This window comes from Pseudonaja textilis, chromosome 1 (assembly GCF_049901715.1).
Source record: "Pseudonaja textilis isolate UNSWEBS1 chromosome 1, rPseTex1.2, whole genome shotgun sequence".
NCBI classification, from domain to species: Eukaryota; Metazoa; Chordata; class Lepidosauria; order Squamata; family Elapidae; genus Pseudonaja; species Pseudonaja textilis.
This window is the reverse complement of record NC_141990.1, coordinates 124,128,172-124,145,588: the sequence shown is the minus strand read 5'-3', so window position 1 is coordinate 124,145,588 and position 17,417 is coordinate 124,128,172. Positions and strand designations below refer to the sequence as shown.

General features: G+C 34.4%; 2 protein-coding genes across 4 annotated transcripts in view; one reads left to right on the top strand and one right to left on the bottom strand.

Moving 5' to 3' along the window:
- The window catches only part of MCPH1 (microcephalin 1), a 114,379-nt gene that overhangs the window by 52,595 nt on the left and 44,367 nt on the right, over positions 1-17,417 (top strand). The window lies entirely within an intron of this gene.
- The window catches only part of ANGPT2 (angiopoietin 2), a 51,474-nt gene that overhangs the window by 26,548 nt on the left and 7,509 nt on the right, over positions 1-17,417 (bottom strand). Inside the window, exon 2 of one of the 2 annotated variants that reach the window (XM_026695213.2) lies at positions 1,292-1,447. The exons of the other annotated variant lie outside the window; for it this stretch is intronic. Within the exon in view, the coding sequence (XP_026550998.1) occupies positions 1,292-1,447 (156 nt within the window). The remainder of the gene's footprint in view (positions 1-1,291; positions 1,448-17,417) is intronic. 2 annotated transcript variants of the gene reach the window in all.

Below are 17,417 nucleotides of genomic sequence, written 5' to 3'. Positions count from 1 at the left end.
TTCAACATAAATGCTTCAGAAACAGTTGTAGCTGGATGCAAATACTTTTCATTTATTGTGAGGTATGTAAGAAGTTTCAAATGAATTTATTATTTCAAGAATTCTATATTGTTTGTTCTGTAAATGCAATCATTTGTGGTTATTCCATAATAACCACAATTCTGGATGAAATTTGACAAGATCTCTAATGAAGGGATACAAAGAGAGAGAAAACAAGTTTTGAGTATGGGAATTTTAAGGAACCACAATTGATTTGGGACTTGGACATCAACTTGAAAAAATGTGACCATTTATTTTTCCTTGGCACTTCCTGTTGTCCCCTAACCTTTCTCCCACTCAGTTTACTCTTTTCATTTATCCTTCAGCTAAGTCATAACTGTTGAAATACTAATGCTTATCCAATTTCCTCACATATTATGTCTTACATAAAGGCACATAATTTGTGCCCTTCTAAGATCTGCTTCTGCATTGTTTGATGGGCTGAAGCAGATTTCTTAAAAATCTGGATTTGGATCTGGGTTCCAGTCAATGTCTCTTTGGTTTCTGTTTCTATTCCTTTCTATGTTAAGAAAAATGAGAATCAAAAGTTCTCTATAAACAGAGAGACTAATTTTCCAGAGCTAAAATATTAAAAACCACTGTTGTAAAGACTGGAATACAGTCATCTTTTCCAATAATGTACAATACTTTTATTAGACATTAAATCCAGTCCTTCTTGCTCACTTCCATTTTTCTTTGCTCATAATCCAGCCACTGCTAATGCTGCAGCTATCAAAGACAATCCCTAATTTTCTGTGGCCCATGCACTGCCCAAGTCTTTCTCACATAAGATTTGTTTCTTTGTCCAACTAAATTGCAAATAGATCAAGGCAAGAGCATATGCTCATATGCACCCAGCTGATGCTGTTCTCTCATAACAAGGGAATGAGTGATTTTAGAAAGAAGTTTAGTAATATAGTATTAGTATAGTATTACCGTACATACATTCTATATGTATATGGAATTAGATGGAAAGAAAAAAATGGTTTATCCATGCATCACTGAGCAAATGCTCAGTCTAATATTTCCAATGCTGGAATGTATACAGAACTAGAGAGGTGGTCATTTTCCTCACAGATGCATTTTGAAAGATTATTTAATTACAGTCTTCTCAAATACATTAGTTTTATTTTTCCAAGGTTGAGTATTTTCCTTTTTATTAGCCAAATGTATCTCATGAAACTGCAGATTAAATGCTTTTTCAGGGCAAAAATATTACTGTAGCCGGCAAAACATAGTGCTTGTTACTTACATGTGCTTCGACATCTGTTAATTTGCGGGTCTGTTCTGCTGTTTGATTTAATAGGTTTGTGCCTAATTCAATCATCACTGCTGTCTGATTCTGAACCGCATTCTGCTGAATCTCAACCATTTCTTTTTTCATATTATCTTGGATATAATTCTCAATCTGCATACAGAAGAAAGAAAAGATTTGTTACCTTACAGTCCAGACACAGTTTTATCTTCTTTTGTTTTTGTTTAAAAAGGTAAAACCAAATGGGGAAGTCTGTTGTAAGCCCCACAGGCTGACTTTCATCCTTAGTCTTCCTGAGCCAAATCTAGTACATCTTGTTTTCCAGTAGCCAATATAAAAAAAGAGAAGAAATAAAATACTGTTGGCTCTAATGTAATATAGACTATTGAACATTAATTATTATTTTTGGTCTTCTTTTAGGGAAACACTTTATCATCATCTCTTTCCTAAGAAAAATGTAGAAAGATAGCCTAAAGAAATTAAAGTAGATGATGAAGAGAGTTTAGATATGAAGTATGATGTGACTAAACATTGTGATACAAGTGTGTCCCTTTTTTATTTTATTTTTATTTATTTATTTATTTTTGTCAATTGCTTTCAAGATAATAGGTATAAGTAAAAACATAGTTATGAATACATGGATACATATAAGAAAAATAAAAAATAAAACAAACAATAGGACAGGGACGGTAGGCACGTTGGTGCACTTATGTACGCCCCCTACAGATCTCTTAGGAAAGGGGTGAAGTCAACAGTAGAAAGTCTAAGGTTAACGTTTTTGAGGTTTGGGGAAGAAACCACAGACTCAGGTAGAATATTCCAGACATTGACCACTCTGTTGCTGAAGTCGTATTTCCTGCAATCAAGTTTGGTGCGATTAACCTTGAGTTTGTATCTATTGTGTGCTCTTGTGTTGTTATGGTTGAAGCTGAAGTATTCATTGACAGGTAGGACATTGCAATGTATGATTTTATATACTAAGATTGGACCGAAGTTGGCATAGTTCTAGGTTTTCTAGGTCTAGAATTTCAAGTCTGGTGGCATAAGTTATTCTACAACGAGTAGAGGAGTGGAGAACTCTTCTTGTGAAATATTTCTGGACTTTCTCAACTGTGTTAGTATCAGATGAGCTGTATTCGAGTATTGGTCTAGCAAATGTTTTGTATGCTCTAGTTATTAGTGTAATATTACCAGAGAAAAAGTTACGTAAGATTAGGTTAACAACTCTTAATGCCTTTTTGGCTATGTAGTTACAGTGGGCTCTAGCACTTAGATCATTAGAGATGAGTACTCCAAGATTCTTGACAGAGTTTGGATCACCAACAAGGTCTTGGCTGTTCAGCTTGTACTTTATTTTCTGATATATTTTTTTGCCAATATGTAGGACAGAGCATTTATTTGTTGAGATTTGAAGTTGCCATTTGTTTGACCATTCTGATACATAATCAAGGTCTTTTTGAAGGGTAGCAGTATTGTTGGTGGTGTTGAATAGCTTTACATCATCAGCGAAGAGAACACAGTTGCTCTTAATATGATCACAGAGGTCATTTATGTAGAGTATGAAAAGAGTTGGTCCTAGAACACTGCCTTGGGGGACACCACTGTTGACAGGTACAGAATTTGATAGGACGCTCCCAATTTTGACCATTTTTTGTCTGTTTGACAGGAATGCTTCTATCCAGTTATGTAGATGTCCAGAGATACCGTAAGATTTTAGTTTTAGGAGTAGTTTGTCGTGTACCACTGAATCAAAGGCTTTACACAAGTCTATGTAGATTGCATCTATTGCTTTGCCCTGATTGAGTTGTATAGTCCATATGTTTTTGCAGTGTAAGAGTTGCATAGTTTTTTTTTCTAAAACCAAATTGTTTATTAGAGAGTAGGTTGTTTGTTTCCAAGTGGAAGATGATAGATTGGTTAATAATTGATTCCATGACTTTACAGGTGACGCAGTATAAAGAAATTGGTCTGTAGTTTTCAATTAGGCCATGTAATGTCCATGTAATGTTGGAGAATATATGATTCTAGATCTCTCTGGATGTGCTATTATGCATAAGAACCTTGAGTGGTTATTCATGTTGAGTGGTTATTCAAGTTGAGTGGTTATTCAAACTTGTCTACACTGATGCTTCCAACTATTGGCACTTCTGGTGGCATTGCATCATTGCACACTTTGTTTAAGATGAGAGTAGTTTAGACAAAGGCTCAACAGTTTAGTCATTTTCCTGAATCAGAAGTTCAAATATGTAATAATATCTCAAACCCATGTTGCTGAGATTAGACAAGAAGTCTGGTATGTTATTTGTACATTGTTCCTCAACTTTCAGACAAACAAAAAATAAAAAAAGTATGAAACAATATCTTTCTTCAAGGAATGCCAAAATAACAACTGTTTCAAAATTATCTTGGGTCACGTTCTCCTAAGTGTTTCAGTATGTGTGGCCAACATCATATTCCAAGATTTAATCTTTTTTTAAAGGTGCTGTTTATATTAAAAATTGCTTGGTGGGGTGTTTTCTCATAGATCCTAAATTCTTTGAAAATTAATTTTCTCACAGTCCCTTTTTTTATTTATAATACAGACTGTAAAACTTTATTGTCCTCAGCCAGCCTTTCAGTTGTTGGATGTCTTACCACCTTTCATCATTAAATTCCCTTCAACTAAAAAAGTAGTTAAAATCTAATTTGTAATAGGAAATAATTTTTGAATATTTGTGGATTATGTCCCTGTTTCTTTCATGCAATGTTCAACTCATACAATTTTAAATTCTTCCAATATAGAACATTCTCTAAGTTTATTTCCTCAAATCAATCTTCCTAACTTAGTGCCCTCCAGATGTGTTCCAAGTCTCTAGCCTCAATAATTGTCAATAAAGATTCTCAGTCATCCAACTAGAGTTGCCTGGAAGTTGAGTCAACTCAACTTCCGAATTCAATTGCTTTCAAAAATAAGAGTTGTATTTATTCCCAATAATAACACATATGTATTTTAATTTTATCAATACATATACAAATTATTTTTCTTTTAACATTCCTATGTGCCAAATTTATTTCTATTTACATCTCATCTTCTGGAAGTTCAAGATTGCATACCACCTATTTCCTCTAATTTTTTTTTCCCCTGTCAGGAGTCTGGGATGATTTGGCATGTGAAAGAATGATTGATAGGCCCAAATCTATACTGTGAGCTTCAGTATCTGAGCCTGAATTTTCTTCATCCTAGCCCAAAAGCTAATGTTTTAAGGGGCTGAGAATTTTCTTATATTGTTAAAACCAAGACCTTAACTAATTAACGTTATCTAGAATCTGCTTGATTCCATTAATTCCATTGCTTGCTATGACTTACTTTCATCACCATTGAAGATTCATCAATTCTTCCTTTGGACTTCGCCTGACAGAATAAACTCAGACTGTCTGAACTGATTGTTTCTCTTTGACAGAATGTTAGTGGGACATTTATTCTTAATTTAAGGAGAGAACAACGTGTAATAGATTAGGCTCACAACAATCACACCAATGACACTTAATGACAAGTGGCAAAAATGCAATGCATTTTTTTAAATTCAAAAGGTGTCCACTAAATTTAAAACATCAGTGTTGTGTTAACCACCAACCCCAACCTGCTTCTCCCAAGCTTAACATCTTACCACATCTTATCCTCTTACAATAGCATTCTCCTGCCCCCTCATTTTCAAAGGTTGTATGTATGTATGTTTGTAAAATGAAGCTCTGAATCAGGTGTTTTCTGCCTATGCTTTAAATGTTGTGGGAAAAGAGCACATATAATTAGTAAAGATATAAAAATTTACTTTTTACTTAAATACAATACCATTCCTTGAGCAAGTTTCAATGACATTATCCATCATTTGAAAAGGATTTGCCAGTTCCTCTTTAAAATAAGATGTTCCTGAATTTTGTGTATATCTATTTCACAGAAAAAATGAAACGCTAGACAAATTGGCTGTGCTTTCTCAGATATTTTTATTCATTCTTCATCTATGTGATTTATTATTCCACTTCAGTGCAAAATAACTAAACCTCCTTAACAAGACTTAGTGTTCCTTTTATTAATGTCGCCAGGCATTTTTGTTCTTGGCAGAAATAACGATACATGGTTCTCTCCATTTTTGCCTGCTAAATGCTACCCTTTATGAAGAACATGTGTAAATGTTACAATACATGATGCAAATCATTTTGTAGAAGAAACATCTAGCCAGAACACTAATATATAGTAACACCGAAAATAGGTTGTGGCCTGAAGGCAATGAACTAGAGAAAATCCAAAGAGTTTGAAATTGGAAAGCTTGCATTTTCTTTGAACAGTAGATCTCCTGCTGTCATATGGCTTTTCAAAGTCATGTTTGAAATTTCACTCCTTCACATGGAATCAGTTGTTCAATCTCCAGCCCGAGGCCAAGACTAAGAAATCTACTTTGAAGAATTAGGATTCCTGTTTGTTTTGGATAGCAAATTTGGAAAGGTATGTACATGTATTCAAACAACATGTGTGTGCTTTTCCATAGAGACTATATAGAGGTTGAATGAATGAATGTAGAAAGAAGAAATCTGAATATATGACAAGACATGAGGAAATAATGCAAAAAGGAAAAACAACATTGAAAAATGATGGCAGAAAAAGACCTAGTGGTCCATCAAGTCTGCCCTTTAAGTTTTTGTTTGCTTTTGTTATATTTATTATTATTATTGTTGTTATTATTTTGTTAGATGATAAACATGTTTATCCCAAGCATGTTTGAACTAAGCATTTGCTAATTGCCAATGTATTTGACTAATACAAATACACATATTAATAAATACAGATAGTCCCTGCTTAACAACATTAATTGCGACCACTGAATGAAGTGGTCTTTAAGCAAAACATCACATGACAATGTGACTTATAACAGCAGTTCTGGTTTTGATTGTTAAGCAAATTATTATGGGTGTTGAGCAAAATGTCACATGACTGACTTGAGGCCTCCTACAGCTTCTCCGTTGTCTTTGTCAGAAGCCAACGGAGAAAGTGGCAAATGGCAATCACATGACCATGGGATGCTGCTATTACCATAAATGCATGATAGCAATCATGATCATGGAACCTCAGAGATATTGCAATGGTCATAAGTGGGAGGACTGGTAATAAGTCACTTTTTTCAGAACTGTCATATAACTTCAAACAATTACTAAATGAATGGTTGTTAAAGCAAGGACTACCTGTAAATGCAGACTCTAGGTGCAATGAAATTTTCCACTTTGAATGGCCACTGCTGATAGTGACATGATCAGGTCTATTGGTGGATTTGTTGCTGGATTTGTATAGATCAATATTTAATTTTTAGGCCTGAACATATTTTATAAATTAATATCAATATCATATTGTATTTTTGTCAATTTTAGTCCTTTACATCGTAATATGGGCAACTATATAAATTATTTAGCTAAATAAATAGACTTGCTTCAGAAGTCTTAGGAATTTTAAAATATCTGCTATATGCCAGAAAAGGCTGTTTGTCACAGCAGAATTAGAAGGGTGTTTCTTTGGATGAAGGTTTTTTTAATCAGAAATAATTAATCATCAGAGCAGTTTTCTGCCCCTAGTACCTTGCCAATCAGGTTTATCTAAGAAGCTAAAAAAACTTTTTAAAAAGAATAGAGCATATGTTTTGGTCTCTCCTTGGATAGACTTTTAGAAAACTTGAACAAAGGTTATAGCAAAAATATGAATGTGTTAACACTGTTCTATATATTATTATGATGAGTTGCATGTTGTGAGAGTGTGCTACAGCAATAGATTTGATACAGTAAGCTGAGCATGGATTTACTGGATATAACTAAGTTGCCTGCCTTATGAAATTTTGATTTAGAAAATAGGAATATAAAAAATGTCCTGTTGCTGATTTACAGTCCCTTGAGGTTTTGATCTGTTTTCAGTTTTGGGGTGGCTGGGGGGAAGCATAATACTGAATACTCAAAATAAGCTCAAAGCCTTCTCTGCTGCCTTCCTTTTTTTCATGCAAAGCTAGGTTTTAGGTGCCCGATAGATAACAAAAAGTTAACTACAAAAATTTAAAAAATCTCACTCTGGGAATTACATTTTTAAACAAGATTGTGCATCTATAGTGTCATAGCAAAACTTATTTCAGAGTAAGAACGGCTGTGAATAGTCTGCCAAAATGGCGTATGTTTCTCAGAAATATTTTTAAAAGAATTGTATCATTTTTCCAGATGATTCTTTTCAACTAGAACTGTCTAGGCCCAAACTGATGGATGCTTACAATTTAGCTTTTCTGTGAACATTTCATAATCTCCCATGCATCTATATTTGATTGTCCTTCCTCTCTCTCTCTCTTTTTTTTTTTTAGCTTTCATCTGCAAAATTATTTGTTGGTCATGGTGTTCTTAGCAAAGCCAGCGAACTATTTGCAACTTGTTCTGACATTGGGATGTTTGGCTATTTGTAGTGATAGCCTATAATTAATGCGCTTTAAATAAGGACACTTGTATAATTTAGTAGTTTTATGAATTGGTTCTGCTCCCTATATTCTCACAAAAACCATATGTGATTGTGGTAGAAAAGAGAACAAACTATCTTTCATATTCAGGTTATGATTTTCATAAATAGTCGACAACAAATGAAGGCCCTTGGCATCTGCCACCCTCCTCTAACAAATAGAGGTTTCCTACTTCCCAAGAAATGTTTTTATTGGACTTAGCTATCCCATAAATGAGAAAATCTGAGAGTTCCCACATTTCCAGCCACATCTTCAAGTTAGAATATACAAACCCTTAACAGGATTATTTTATCATGATAAAGTTGTCAGTAAGCAGTCATTAATATTTGCAATCCCTTCTAGTTAGAATTTAAAACTTTGTTGGTCTTCTTTCAAAGTTTGCTTTTATTTTATGTATTCATTTATTTATTTTTTTAAAATGCAAATCCCAGAGAAAGAAGCTGTAAATGTAAGCATATGCAACTGATTCAGAAATCAAAATTAGGAAAGTTTACAGAATGGAGAGTTTTTACCATCCTTTTCCCATTTTCCCTGATCTGTCCCTACCCATACCCTCTCCCATGCTTTTTGATTTGTGAGTCTGTTCCTTGGTCTCACTCCAGAAGTAGCATGATTGTTTTCCACATGCCCTCTTGTCCAGTTAAGAACTGGAACAGTCATTTTACAACTGACAAATTAGGTGCAACATTCCCAATGTCCCATTGGGTAGAGCAATTAATCTGTTGGATTAGGAATAGGAAAATCTACATTCAAATCCCCAGTTACCTGCAAAGTCTCTGAGTGATCTGATCTCTCAGCCTAATTTACCTTCTAAGATTCTTACAGAGCAGTAGCAGATTCTTAGTTTACACATAACATTTTGTTCTTTTATACTGGTGTTAATCTTCCAAAGGAAAATCTATGATCTGGACTCTATTTTGTAGGCTTCTAATATCAAAGACAATGTGGGAATTAGCAGCAGTGCTCTTAGAAATGTAAAAAGAGGATTGGAAAGCATTGCCATCCTGAATAAATTCACATGGGCAAGAAGTCTTTTTAAAAACCAGAGACTTAGTATGCAACCTGCTTTAAAGAAATGTATTGGCTAGAGAAGTTTTGAAATGAGATAATGAAAAGTGAATCAGCTTCTATTGTGAGAGATTGACAAATAAAAGAGAAGACAGGGAAAATTGTGTCAGATGCCCATGGCTTTAGATCATGGCTATTTCTGTCTTTCTCACTTGTTCTATGGCACTAATTCCAGCATGTCTGCACTATTCTGACAGATCTAAAATATCAACCATTTTATCTCAATGTGTTCTTAGGCTGTCAAAAGTTCTTGCTTCAGTATTTTTTAGTTACCTGTTTTAGATGGAAACTCAAATTTTAGAAATAACTTTTCTAACTACAGCCGCAGCAAACAAATTTTTGCTATGAAAAAAGAAGTCCAGGTAGCACATATTATACCACAATAATAATTACCCTCAATATATTTTCTTGACATCTTTCTTCAACATATCCTCTTGATTATTTTCTAATCACTGAAGATCAAAATGTATTTCTAAATTATGAAAGGTCCATATTTGATTCCAGTCATAAGGAGAAGTTTATGATAGTCCCTTTAGCTATGCTGTTTCAGAAAAATAATAGAATTCTTTATTGGACAAGTGTGATTGGATATACAAGGAATTTGTCTTGGTGCAAATGCTCTCAGTGTAGATAAAAGAAAAGATACATTCGTCAAGAGTCAAAAATCATAAGGTACAACAATTATAGCCAAAGGGTACAATAAGTTACAATAAGCAATCAAATCAAAAACTGGACACATCACTGAGTTAAAATTAATTTAAGCCAGGGCGCAGAATTCGTGAACATCATTGTGTCTTACATTATTTTTTTCCAGTAATTGAACACTGGATAAAAAAAAAATCAATGTAACATACAACAATTACTAAATTCAACAGTATTCGTCCAGATTCTCTTCTCTATAAAATTAACTTCCAAAGGATTATACATTCAAACCACTTTGATTGGGAAAGCTAACATTATTTTCCACTTTTGTTTTATGCTCTGTTAGAATTTATTCCCATCTACAACTTCTTTTAAAACATGATTCCAGTAAAAAAGATTTAAATATTTTGAATATGCAGGAAAATGAAAAGGCATTATACTAAGTACATAATTAGAGTCTGGAAAAGAGTCAAAAGTGGTTTGCAGCCTTTTATATTTCAAGCAGGAAGTCCCCGTAGATTTCTGTTGTTTGTCAAGAAAAAACAATCCTCTTGAGAATGCAGATGGGAATGCTTGGGAAGCCTACAGTATTAGTTTTATATACGGCCTGCTGTGAGCAGCTCTGTCAGTCCAGACCTCCAGCTAAGCTTGCTTCTCTTATCTCTTTTTTCTGTCAACAATTTTTTTTAAGGTGAAAGTGGTTAAATGAAACCCAGCTAAATTGAGAAAGATTACAGAATGGTCAGAACAAGAAGCCTAGCACATAAATCCTCCTGAAAGTAGAGGTGGGAACCAATATTGCAGGATAAGAAATCACGTTTAATGAAAACCATTTGTGTGCGCAATGAAAAGGAATGTCACTGCCTTTGAAGTCAAACATAGCAATTTATTTCTCACTGTCTTTTTAAAAATTAGCCTGGTTTTCCTGATTCTAGATCATTGGTACAACTCCATCCTGGGGCTTATGGATAAGGATACTGGGTGAATCCCAAAACTATTAGGTTTTGTAATGCCACTAGCAATATTTTGCCTGAATCAGAAAATGATGGTTGCATTCAAAACAATTATCGTCAATATAGATCAAAAGCTACCATGAGAGTTGCTTAAGCTTTTATACTTAGGGATAGATCTGTTCGTTCTGTTTATACTTGTCTTTCAACACAGTCACTTTCAACAAGTGCCACTGGGCAGTTTACAATCAAAATGCAATAAATGTCAGAATACAAAACAGTTTAAAGGACTTAAAAGATTTTAAAGATATGTGTATTCCCTATAAGATGCTAGACAACTAAATAAGAATAGGGGTGGATTAAATGGGCTTTTTTCTTGATCCACTATGAATCTTCTTCACCAATATTTACTATAATCTATTATGATAAATGCAACTTCTGTCCATTTTTCATATTTTATCCCTGCTATGCTGAGAAAGTGTATATGCACTGCCATTATTGCACTGCTGGTTTTTTTTTCAAGAAATGAGAACAGTGTCATTGCTTTCACTGGTTAAATTTAGAATTATGATCATTCTCTAATTTTCTTCGTTATCGGGATCATAATCTCCAGCAATTGTTAAAAAAACAGAAGTTACCATAAACTGAATGCTAATCTCAGCATTTCCCAAACTGAGAAAGTAACTGAAGCAAGCTAGTATCCAACGAATTTAAAAGACCACTTGTATTTTACTGAACTCCCCACCAGCTGTACATTTCTTCGGAATAAACAGATATATCTTCCTAGAGGTGAACCCTGAAATCAAAAGAATGTTCACACAGAAGGGGCAATAATATCAATCCGAATCAGTATTTGAAATAAAAGGAAATTAATAAAAACATGAGCCGAGTTAAAGCAAAAATTACCTTGAGCACCAAGCCAAAATAATTTTAACAGCCCATGGGAAATAATTCAATAATGTAGCCTCCATAGATTTTAATAGAAAGCAATTTTATACAGGAACGCTCTCTTATGGTTCGGAATCCAATATTGTACTAGTGATAAAATGATTCCCTATTTTTTTTCTGTGGCAGGCAGCAGTTTCCCAATCCATTTTCAGCCTGGAGGATTAACCAGCACTTTAGAGCAGATTTTCCACAACCACCAGGAAAGAAAAAGGACTGTCTCCCCACCATTCCCCCCCCCTCCGCCTCCCATTTCAATTCTGCTGACAGCTTTTACCCACTCAGATTTGTCAGGCAGAAAGAACTGGAAAGAAAATGCCTTCTAATTCAGGACCCATAAGGGAAATCATGATCTTACACTATTTTCACAGCATTCCACACATTTAGAATGTTTAATTTATATTCTACCTTCAACAAAATACTGTGAGATTGAGTTCCTAACAGGCAGTATGTCATCTTCACTGCATTTTTTACATGCCATGTATTGAAAGCCAAATGACCTTTCCTTAAATAAGATTTGGATTTCATTAAGCAAATGTTTGTACAATTATGCTATCTCCAATATTGCAAATCATTAGCCGCACAGCTTTCTCTATACAGCATGTACCAATGATTCCTGGATTTGGTACTAGGCATGTTGTATATTTTTGGCAGAATGCATCTTTTAACAGGGAATGCTGATTATGTGGTGGTCCCTATTATACAAAGATCCTTCCTCCCTGCTTCACATAAAGAGATATTGAAGCTACAGTCTTTCTCTTTGAAGTGTGTGTTAGTTATTTGATTAACTTTTATACACACACATGTAATATACACACCTGTTCAATAGTGGCATCTTTCACTGTACTCTAAGAGACCACAACTTGTGGTTTTACTGCCAGCTTCTCTATTGACTCGGCTTGTCAGAAGCTGATTGAAGCACACAATGTTGATCACATGACTGCAGGGACATTGCAATAGTCATAAGTGTGAGGATTGGTCTAAGAGTACTTTTTCAGTTCCATTGTAACTTTGAACAATTGCTTAACAGGCAGTCAATAAGCAAGGACTGTCTGTAACTGCATTAGTGTGCAGAATATATACAAATAAACATATTGAATATTTATTCAAATAGATGGTGGTGGTTGTTTTTCTCAAGTAAAATGAATGAGTTAATTCAATAACAATAAAGGACTGGCTTGAATGAAATTTGAGAGACCATCAAAATTCAAACAAAAAAGAATGAAAACCCATATATTAATAATAGTACAAAGTCCATATTTTCTTATGCTTTAACGTTATCTCAATTGCTACTTCTTGCACAGTTATCAGATCTTACAATCTGCATAGATGTTTCCTATTTAGTGGTTTTAAATGTCTTTAATGCCTTTGTGCTATTCCTTCCATATACAATTTCTGGGCTGTTTCTAAAGGGTTGCTTAGATTCAAGATAGATTTCAGTGTCCATAAAACTGCCCTTTTTATTTATATTAGTCCCCTGCACAGTTCCAATATTTAAAACGATTAAAACCTGGTTCATATTTAGTCCTCCAAAGGTGCTTTACAAATAAAAAATAAAATATTACCAAGAAAAATGGCAGGATTCTATGTATTTGATTAAAAAAGAAAAAAGAAAGCTCATGCTCCAGTGCATTCTTAAGGAAAAGCGTAGGCAAACAAAGACAATTAAAATGTGCAGCAATTAAATATAAAGGTGGTATATGGATATTTTATTTAGATTTACGTTCTGCTATTCAGAGGCAAGAGGCCCTGCCAGCCTTTGCAGGCTTTTGGGAGAAGTCTCACCTGACCTCCTCCCTTTCTTTTTAGTGATTTCTTCCAGTGAAGTGCAAATGTTGGAAATGCCCCCTTCTGTACAATGGAGGGAATCCAATTGATCATTCCTTCCTCAACTCTCCCTACCCCAAGTCATTCTGTTATTCCTTTCTTGCTGCCTCCCATGACATCCTCCTCTTCTTCTCTATCCTACAGGTTGCCCTGTACTTTCCCTTGTTTTCCCATCTACCATCCTTCACTTATTTCAGTTTTCCCATGCCTCTTCACGGCTGGCCTTTTTCTCTTGATCTCTTGCTTGCCTACTTTCCATTATACCTTTCGCTTTCTCTTCATTGACACTACCAAGTGTTCCTGCCGGGGTACAGTTCGGAATAAATAGTGTGTTCTTTATTATATTTGTTGTCCCATCGGCTTTAATTCTACATTCAGTCAGAGCCCAGTCTGCCTAATAGTTCACGCCTTCTGGCCTCATTTACTTCTGTTTGATTGAGAAGAAACAAATCAAAGACTGTTCCTTGTTTGTTTGTTTGATCATAAGACTTATTTGCATATTGCTAAGTAGACTGATGCAGCTTATGGGACAGACTTTGTTTGTAGCACCTGGTCCCTGTCTTCACAGAGAATCATGACATGTACAAATCTTCTTTAGTTTTTTGACTGTCTTTTAATTCAGTGGAAAGTTTCTCTCTTTTGCCTCAGCGTTTTGTTTTTGGTTTAATTTTTTTAAAAAGCCAAGGAAAGAGAATTCAATGCAAACAATAGTTGTATGGAACTGCAAAAAAAGAAAAAAGAAAGAATCCCAATCCCATAATTCAAGCATTTTAGAAATCTGTAATAATTTATCTCTGTGCATTCTATCATGAAAACTGTGTTATAGTAATTCAATATGTCCTCCTAATTCCTTTCAAATATAGCTTGGCATAAGGATTTGGATTGCATTTTTGAATTGGCAGTTTCTTCCCTTGGATTGTTGCAGAATATTATATTATTTACATTATAATATTCCAACATATAATCTGTGGGATACATTTTCTTGACAATTCTCTGACTTTTGGAGTAGCTTTGTGGGAACACAGGTGGTTGCAGCTAAGTAGAAACTGACCAAAATTCTCACGCTTAGAAGCATTGTATACAAGCTCTATTGTCTAATTGGAAGCCCTGATATAGGTAGGTATTTGGGGTTATATGTTGCCTTCAGAGAACATTTATATCCTTCAGGTCTCAACTGATGAGTCTTTCTAGTATTGAAAGCAGCAGAATTGTGTCTTCATTTCTACATAACAATTAAAACTAGGATTTGTGATTTTGCAAGCTCACTGCTTGTCTTATAATTTTCAAAGAGTGACCCTTCTGCTAATTGCCATAGCCAGAAAAAATAAAATAGTACTTTGAATAAAATTGATTTCAGAAATAATGTATTTTGAAAGAATATCCCAGCTTGCAGCCCATGAAAACACATCAGAAGCTGCTAAGCTCCTGATTGAAACGGTTCAAAACTATTCATAATAGCATGACACAGTTCCACATGAGCTAATGAGAAATATCTCTATGTACAGGGGTTTCTGCTAAGGATAAACATCTGTTTTCAAATATGAAGGAGGCTTTTATGCTAGAGCAATTTGGAGCAATTTGCTTGCACTAAGTGTATCTGTCCTTCTATTTGGTTTGTGTCTTGAGTTTAATCCATCAACCATTTGAACAGACTAAGAAAAGTATAATTGGAATCCTTTGGTTTACTTCAGAATATAAACACCCTATCCGGGATCCAGTGGGAGACAAAAAATGCTTTAGATAAAGCTGCTTGTTCATTGTTGTAAAGACAGAGGCTGATGCATTGAAATATGTGGGACTATATTTACTGCCCAAAGAATTAAGATTGAAAACTAGATAAATCTTCATTCATGACTATTATGCAAACTTTAGTTATAAGCTACTAGCACTTATACAATAAGGTAAATAGCAGGGTTAACACATTGTGTTTCATTAATATGAAATGTGTAGGTAAATATATCTGATCATCCCACTCTTAAGAGAGTGCTAAATCTTTGCTATTGGTTTCATATTGGCTAATCAACATCTTCAAAAGATTATTGATAAAATATATTACCAAAGAGGAAAACATATTGCTATCAAGGCAAGACATATTAATATCATGAGAACTAAATGTTACCATAGATTAGTAAGAAAAGAATCAAACGGGGCCTCCCTACACCCACCCACCCACCAATTCCAATCAACTCTTGGCTAATATCTTCCATTCCCTATGCTTCCCACGTCTCTTCTCCTTGTAATTTCATCAGGTAATGATACGTTTGAATAAAATAAGTCAGTCTGGGTTGCTTTTAGTTTCAACATAGAGCTCCACACAAAAAGGTCTACAGTTTCTGTTAAGCATTACAGTAACAGCTTTAATAACTGTATCATATGTATAACACATTAATTACAATAGTAAAGGATTTGAAAAACGCAATGTTTTTTTCCTTTGCTTGATTTACATCAATTTACCAACCACAGGGAAAAAAATAAGCATATTCCAAAATAACTTTTGGTAATGGGCCAGTGTTTTAAATAAAAAAACGAACATTCTGTCTATACCTTTTCTTTTTTAAAAAAAACCCACATGCTGTATACTTTATTTAACATTTCTGTCTATTAAATTAAATTTAACAAATCCTTTTACAAGGCAAAATGTTTATTAATAGTACTGTTTCATTTACTTCTGACTCTATTGATTATTATTGCTCTTTAATACCAATGAGAGAGATTCATTCATTCATCTGAGCAATTTTACTCAGATATTACATATATTATAAAATGTACTACATTAAAGATATTAAAATAACTGTAAAATGTATTAGTTAAATCACTGAAGCTAAAATAGCTTTATCAATATAAATGTTATATTTTTATATAAATTTTAGCAAATTTATAGATACCTGTGATTCCTCAGACTTTAAGGGCTCTTAAAGGCTTTGAAAAAAGCTAGAATTTTATCAGCCTCTGAAAGGCAATTAGAAATATGATGTTCTACTTTTCTAGGCAAGTAGGCAGAATCCATGGAGTTGCTGGCATAGCACATATGCTTTTAGAGTGCCAGAAGTATGGTCTTTTTGCTGCAACAGGCAAACATAGCTATCCCTCCGGAATTGTGATAAAATCATTTTGTGATTTATTAGAAGAGAAGCACATCGTTCCTGGTTATTTATTCATATTTTTGAAAGGGAAAAGCAACATTTAAATCTTCTCATCTTGAAGAAAAATGTATGCCATTCTGAACACAGATTAATATCCTGGGTGAGGCAAACCAATGATTCATTAAGCACAGTAATGCTTGCTTTGATTTGCAGTGGCTTTCCAAGTTCTTGCCTACTTCCTAGCTCCTTTAGAAAGAAAGCTGAGATTTAACATGCAACAAAGTGTGGATGAGGCATGTCTTCTACCTCTATGCTGAATTCCTCTAAATTTGTTACATAATACTTGCCTGTTACCTGTCCTTGGCAATATATTTTCTGACGCTATGTGTAATAATAATGCTAAGGTTTGGTGTCTTCTGACACCTGTTCTAGGAGTAGAGTCTTCTATACTCCGAAGTCATATAACTCCTGGTTTAAGAGTAGTCATTAATATCCAGTAAAATAATATGGCAGAGCTTCCAACTACCATTCTTGACCACTGAATCAATGTGGCCAACAAGAGTGTGTGTGTTTAACTCTTCTACTGGCAGGAAGGAATGGCCAAGACAAACATTTGCTGCTCTCAGGAGAAAACGCCTTCACTCTTGTCTCTGCCTTCTAAAGAAATGCAGCAGCATCCTGAAAATTCCATATTCCAAAGGTGATTAGAAGCTCCTTTAAAAAGGGAGACTAGGTTTATGCCAGCTGCAGCCAATGAGGAAACGGAGGCAATACCAAATGACTCCTCGACTTGGAGGACAAATGAACAGATGACTTTGTAGCACCATCCTCCATAAATATAATGCCAAAAAAAAAGAATCATTCTTCATAGACCAGAGTGAGAGGATAGGCAAGAGCTAACAAAGATTCAGATCCAACATAGTATATCTAATATAATTAGGGCAGCAACAAATGCTTCAGTTGTGGGAAAAGCTTCAAAGATACAGATACAGTGTCTGCCTTCCAGTCAAAAAAAGGCCAGGTACATAAGAGAAGGACTTAAAAAAAAAACCATTAGTGAGTCAGCTCATGGCTGTCTCACTCATGGGTATCATTT